This window comes from Brachyhypopomus gauderio, unplaced genomic scaffold, assembly GCF_052324685.1.
Source record: "Brachyhypopomus gauderio isolate BG-103 unplaced genomic scaffold, BGAUD_0.2 sc183, whole genome shotgun sequence".
Classification (NCBI taxonomy): domain Eukaryota; kingdom Metazoa; phylum Chordata; class Actinopteri; order Gymnotiformes; family Hypopomidae; genus Brachyhypopomus; species Brachyhypopomus gauderio.
The window spans coordinates 1-5,943 of NW_027507004.1; the positions used below are offsets into that span (position 1 = coordinate 1).

At 41.5% G+C, this 5,943-nt stretch overlaps 1 protein-coding gene across 1 annotated transcript; it reads left to right on the forward strand.

The window, feature by feature from the left end:
• The first annotated feature begins 49 nt into the window (after positions 1 to 49).
• Positions 50 to 4,731, forward strand: LOC143501968 (MAM and LDL-receptor class A domain-containing protein 1-like). The gene is made up of 7 exons (XM_076995138.1): positions 50 to 107; positions 542 to 608; positions 1,339 to 1,430; positions 1,545 to 1,638; positions 1,795 to 1,855; positions 2,217 to 2,318; positions 2,989 to 4,731. Exons 1-7 carry the CDS (start codon positions 50 to 52, stop codon positions 3,049 to 3,051), a joined length of 537 nt encoding a protein of 178 aa, XP_076851253.1. The 3' UTR covers positions 3,052 to 4,731.
• The last annotated feature ends 1,212 nt before the right edge of the window (positions 4,732 to 5,943 follow it).

The following is a 5,943-nucleotide window of genomic DNA, read 5'->3' on the forward strand; positions in this document are numbered from 1 at the left end:
GATAGGTAAATTGATGGATTGATTGACAATCCTTGGAGGAACATTTAACATGTGCTGCTTCGGCCAGCCAGGAAGTTCTGTCCTGGAGAAGAGCAAGAGACATGGACGTACTAACATAGGAGACATCTGTGAGCATACATGGAGTGTGTCTTTTGTTTGACAATCAAATAAGGTGCCATCAAAAGCCTCGGGCGGAAGATGTGGCCATGTGAACCACAAACAGCTCCTGCACTCAAACCACACAGCCTGCTGCTCTAGAGCACACAGGAGAACTGGGACCTGCATTCAGACATTAAATGACCCATTTTATGCAATCAGTAATAAAGCCATAAAAGAAAATTGAATATTTTCTATCAAATGTTGGTAAATATTATTTTATTTTTCATTTACTGTTGATGTGCCAATTTAAAGCATCATTATTAGTGTGTGTGTGTGTGTGTGTGTGTGTGTGTGTGTGTGTGTGTGTGTGTGTGTGTGTGTGTGTGTGTGTGTGTGTGTGTGTGTGTGTGTGTTCATTCCTGTGCGTGCATCTGGTTTTCAGAGTGTCCTGACGGTTACTGCCTTAATGCTGGAATATGTGTGGTGGGCACCCATGGACCTGTTTGTATGTAAGTAACATGCACACACACACTTGGAACATGCAAATCTTGATACACACACACACACACACACACACATTTGGAACACAGCCATTTGTCCACAGAGTGTGTGAAGGTGTCAGCATGAACAAGGCCAGGAATACCGTCTGCAGTGACAGTGAACTCCCTCTAAGAGGACCGCATCACACGGGTGTCCTTCAGGAACCCCTAGCTGCTAGTAAACCCTTTTCAAATCCACTGAACGGAGGTTCCCGCAATGAATTACTGCGTTTACGCTATCACACAATGTCAAGTGTCCCATTAAGAGGCTCCAGCTCTGAGCTTTGAGACTCCACTACAGAAGACACCACTCTGTTCCTCTCTAACTTCCAGCGTCTCATGAGGTGGTAGTGTCAATCTGTCGAACTTGCAAGAAGTCATGGCCCTCAGTGATCAACCAGAAGAACTACTTTGTGTGTGTGTGTGATAGAGAGAGAGTGCAAACACCAGTCGTCCTACTGCAGACGCTTAGAGAATAGTGGATGTACATTTAGTATGCAGTTTGCACTCTGCACAGTGTTTACATATGTCAGTTTGTTTCTCATTATAGACTACACAGGCCAGGAAGGACTCTAGTGCTGATTTGATGAAGTACATTTTCATTCCCTTTTGTTTCTTAATTTGTTTCTGAAAATACAAAAGACAATACTGTGTGTTTGTGTGTGTCTGTGTTGTAATGTTCCATTTCTTTTCTGTCCAGCTGTCAGTCATTATGGACCGGAAACAGATGCCATGTGCACCTGAAACTGCCCCGTCCCACTAATGCTAGTGTGATCCCTGACTCTGATATAGGTAACCATACACGTGTGTGTGGATACATGTGTGCATGCACCATACAGAAATATGTAGTATGCAACATTGACTATGGTGTGTATGTCTGTGTGTTTGTGTGTGTGTGTGTTTCAGTGGTAGTGTACACAGGTGTAAGTGTAGCAGTGATCCTGTTGGCTATTATTGCCGGCACCATACTCTTTTTTCTACACAGAAAACACACAGCTAAGTACGGCTATTTACTTGGGCGACATTAAGATCACACGTCTCTTACATTTCACCTGAATAACAACATCTCTTCACTCTTCTCTTTTGTCACTTCATTTAAATATTGTAAGAGTAATCTTCCTTTGTTTCTTATTTGATGTGATTTTTGGCTACCCAGAGATGCTGTGCTGATGGCTAGTGAGGAGCAGGACACTTCTGTTTGTGTCTGGAGAGACGAGGTCAGTCCTGTAGCCCCAGTGCAGTTTGAAGAGTGCATTTAATTTCATTTTATAAACCAAGGGGTAAAATTTCACATTGCATGTGCTATTGACTTTATCTAAATCACTACATAGAGCGAAATATCACACAATGATTTGGTCTTAAATATTAGACTAACTGAGAACCTAAATTAATTTTCACCAAATCTTTGTATGATGTGCCAAGAAATGTCTTGCTAACATTATTTCAGTAGTTAAGGTTTTTCATTTTCCACAGTAATTGCAGTGTAATAAGCAGTTTGGCATATCGTAATACTGCGTGTTATGATGACAGACGTGTGGTGCTACTGCAAACGGTCTGACACTGCAACGTGTGCCTCAGTTTCCAGGAGGAAACTTCACAGCCAGTTCTACATTTAAGCCAGGCTGGGGTGCCAGCCACAGGCCCAGGATCAGTGTTTACCCATGGAGGGAGGAGCCTGAGGTACGGACACACCTACACATTACCACACACAGAGACATGGCAGTGCTCGGTTGAGATTGGTCGATCATTGCATTACGTCACGGATACCATGTTGTTGCTGTCACCCTCTGTCTGGATAATGTGTTGTTCTTGTCATTTATCATCGTGTGTAGCCTGACTGCTCACGTTAGGGCTGCAAGACTGAGACTTGTGTGGAGCTACACATAAACACAATGGGAATCTTGCTGGGGATTTAGAAAATTTGGTTTTTTGTAGGGTTTTTGTGTGTGTGTGTGTGTGTGTGTGTGTGTGTGTGTGTGTGTGTGTGTGTGTGTGTGTGTGTGTGTGTGTGTGTGTTGTTTTTTTAATTAACTAACCAAAATAATGACTGCCGATTCACACATGACTGCATATGCTTATACAGTGATGCCTGCCATGTGTGGTTTATTTATATCCTTTGTGTGACAATATTTTGGGTGATTTCACATTGAGCCCTGTAGTCTTTCAGTTTCTGTCTAGTGACTCAAAGCGTGTCTGAAGCCTAAACCAAGTCAAACATATTGGGACTGATTAAAGGGAACGATTTCAGCTTAATCAAAATAATACCTGTCTGTCCGAATACTTTCTAAAGTCCACATGGTGTGAATTTGCTCAAAAGTTCATATGGTATGTTCTTGTGTGTTGTTTTTAGTTTTCTGCCAGACTGTCCTTCTCCAACCCACTATACAAGGGATCCAGAAACCCTGTGGATTGAGGAGAGAAACACACACACACACACACACACACACACACACACACACACACACACACACACACACATACAATTAATGGCACTTCAAGTCTCTGGATGTATTTTCTGTGTAATTTGAACCTTTTGGGCTACAAGATCGTACTTGTACAATGTTCAGAGCATTAAAGAAAATCTATGAAAATTTAATTGCTATAACCCTCATGGGAAAAATAGTTAATTATCAACTTATTTCTTTGGTCCAAGCTGTAACCTGCACTTAAAGTTCTTGGAGTAGAGAGGATTTCCAGGAAACACAGACTTTTCATAAATCCATAAATCTTAATTTCAGATTCATAAATCTTCACATTACAGCTTCTTCTGTTCCGTTTTTAAGTTTACAACATATGTTTGGTGTGTGTTATTATTCATACTTAACAGGCCTGGCCAAACTCTCTTACAAACTATGGGTTTCATCTCACATGTAAATCACAAAATGGTTATGTTGTGTAGCCACAGCAGACCACTACAAGCTGACAGATGACCAGAACCACTACTGGATTTAACAGCTTGACAGAGACATTTTCAGAGAAAATAAATAATTTTTTTCTTTTTTTCTGTCCATATGTCTTTCTCACACACACTCACTCATTTTTTTTCTCACACATATGATTTCACACACCTAATATCTTTCACACCCTCGCCGTCTCTCTCGCACACAATATGTTAATTCTCCCCCTCTGTAACGAGTCAGAATCACGAGACATATTGGGATCCATTTGCAGGTTTATTACAATGGGGCAGAGCAAAGATGGAGTCAATAAAACCAGGCAAAAAAGGTCAAAAAATCCAGAGAACCAACTCCAGCAAAGGAACAAAAAAGGGCTAGGCAAAAAAACAAGGTCGGAGAATTGCAGGCAGTAGTCAATACACAGGCAACAGGCTAGAGAAATAATGCTTGCTATACAGACACACAGGAATGGCAATACTTCACAAGGTAAAGTTGGTCTAGGAAGTGTATATATAGGCAGGATAATTAGAAACGGAAAAACAGTAGTGGAGAAACCATGATAACCCTAGAATTCGGGGGAGGAGGACCCCTGGAGGCAGGAAGGGGGACTGCAGGTGTTCACACCTACAACTTCTCATGCATCTCATCTCTTAAAATTAAATTTTATTACAGTTAGGTTATACTAATATCATTTCATGTGTCACATACCAATATATAGTAGATCGTGACATATGGTTCACATTTATCATTCATCCAAACACATTAAATAATAGCAAACTATTTTCCATGACAAACAATGAGCGATGAAGTCTAAACTGTTATATATAATAAGAATCAGCAATGAAATGTAAAAAAAGTACATAAAATACCATCTGTTGTTTTGTCTGTGAATAAAGTAAGACACATCAGTACATCAGTTCCAGGCTTTAGAACACTGCAATACAATTTTAATTTTTATAGTCTCCAAATGTTTCTTCTCTCTTTAAGCACCACTATGTTGGGGGAGATATTTGTTGGATTGTGAGCTAAACGTCTCATATGCTCAAGAACGTGTGATCTGCAGTGCTGGGGTTCCACACCACTGGCATGTACTGTATGTCAGCAATTACCTGACCATGTGGAGACTAGTCTACCAGCCGTTGTCCAACACACACTCATTGGTCCTCTGTTTACTGGTTTGGTTTCACTTGTGCCTCTATTGAATTAAAGTCTGGACAAACAGCCCCCGTCTCTGTCTCCTTCTGTCTCATTTGGCCATGTTCCCCTGACTCTCTGGAAAAGTGCAGCCGGTGTAATTCAGCCCCTTCACTGGTTCCTTTCATCCGCATTTGTTTTGTTCTTTGCTGTTTGTTGGAGTGCCTGGAACCATCGTCTTTCACAGCCCGTGAATGAGGCAGGCTAGGGGGCTCGGGGGAAGAGGAGAGTTCTCACCTGTAACACTGCGGTCCCAACTTAAATGACCCATCTCTATGGAAATATGTTCAGTAAGGGTAGAATAAGTATGGGTGTGTATGTGTGTGTGTGTGTGTGTGTGTGTGTGGTTCTGATGCATTGATTCAAGCCTGAAGGCACTGCGTGATACCATAGACATGCTTCCTATTTAAAGAACCAAGCCCATCTTGGCTCTCTGTGGTCTAGCTGGGTCCTTATCGGATGCAAGCACTCGTGGGCTGCCTCTCTGGCAAAGTCACAGCAGGAAGGAGATAGCCTCTGGCAGCGCTCTCACGGACATCACTTCAATCCACCTTTTCTTGCTTTTTCTCTTTCTGCCACTTTCTCTATAGTCTCTCTCATTTTTTCCTTCCTCACTGATGACCTGGTGTTATAATTTCAACTAGATTAACATGTGAGTGAGTGAGTGAGTGAGTGAGTGAGTGAGTGAGTGAGTGAGTGCGAACGAACAAGACAAGGGGGTTCATTAGTACTGTTACTAATCTGGTAAAACCGTCTGTTACATCCATCACCAGTGGCTCAAAGTTAACAGCCTGTCATTCAAATAAAGGACACAGTCACCAAGTTCTGAATAGGCATCCCTGGTTTTAGACCGACCCTGCCTCAGATGCTAGCGTAGACCAGCCAGCTTTGTTTTAAACTACCCTCTGCTGTTCCTGTATGAATTTTAGTTGTATATTTCAATACTGGAGATGCATTCCCTGCTTCCTTTCCTGTCATTTTTTTACATTACAGATATCTATCATTTCTCTGTGTGCTGGTAGAAGTTGGGAGAGTCAAAATGCCCATTAAAATGGCTTCAGTGTATAAGATAATGATTATGAAGCAAAATCCTCCTGTTTTGGACACTAACACATTTGAACACTTGTTGCTTAGTGGAAAAAAATCTCTAGCAATGATGGACATGCTGACGAAAAGGTACATTTGAGCAGATTTGACAAATGAAGACAACAATA

Coding starts and splice junctions, on each gene's coding strand:
- LOC143501968 (XM_076995138.1), top strand. CDS start 50: ATGTGCTGCTTCGGCCAGCCAGGAAGTTCTGTCCTGGAGAAGAGCAAG. Junction 108..541: donor GAAGAGCAAGAGACATGGAC/GTACTAACATAG, acceptor TCTGGTTTTCAG/AGTGTCCTGACGGTTACTGC. Junction 609..1,338: donor ACCCATGGACCTGTTTGTAT/GTAAGTAACATG, acceptor TTTTCTGTCCAG/CTGTCAGTCATTATGGACCG.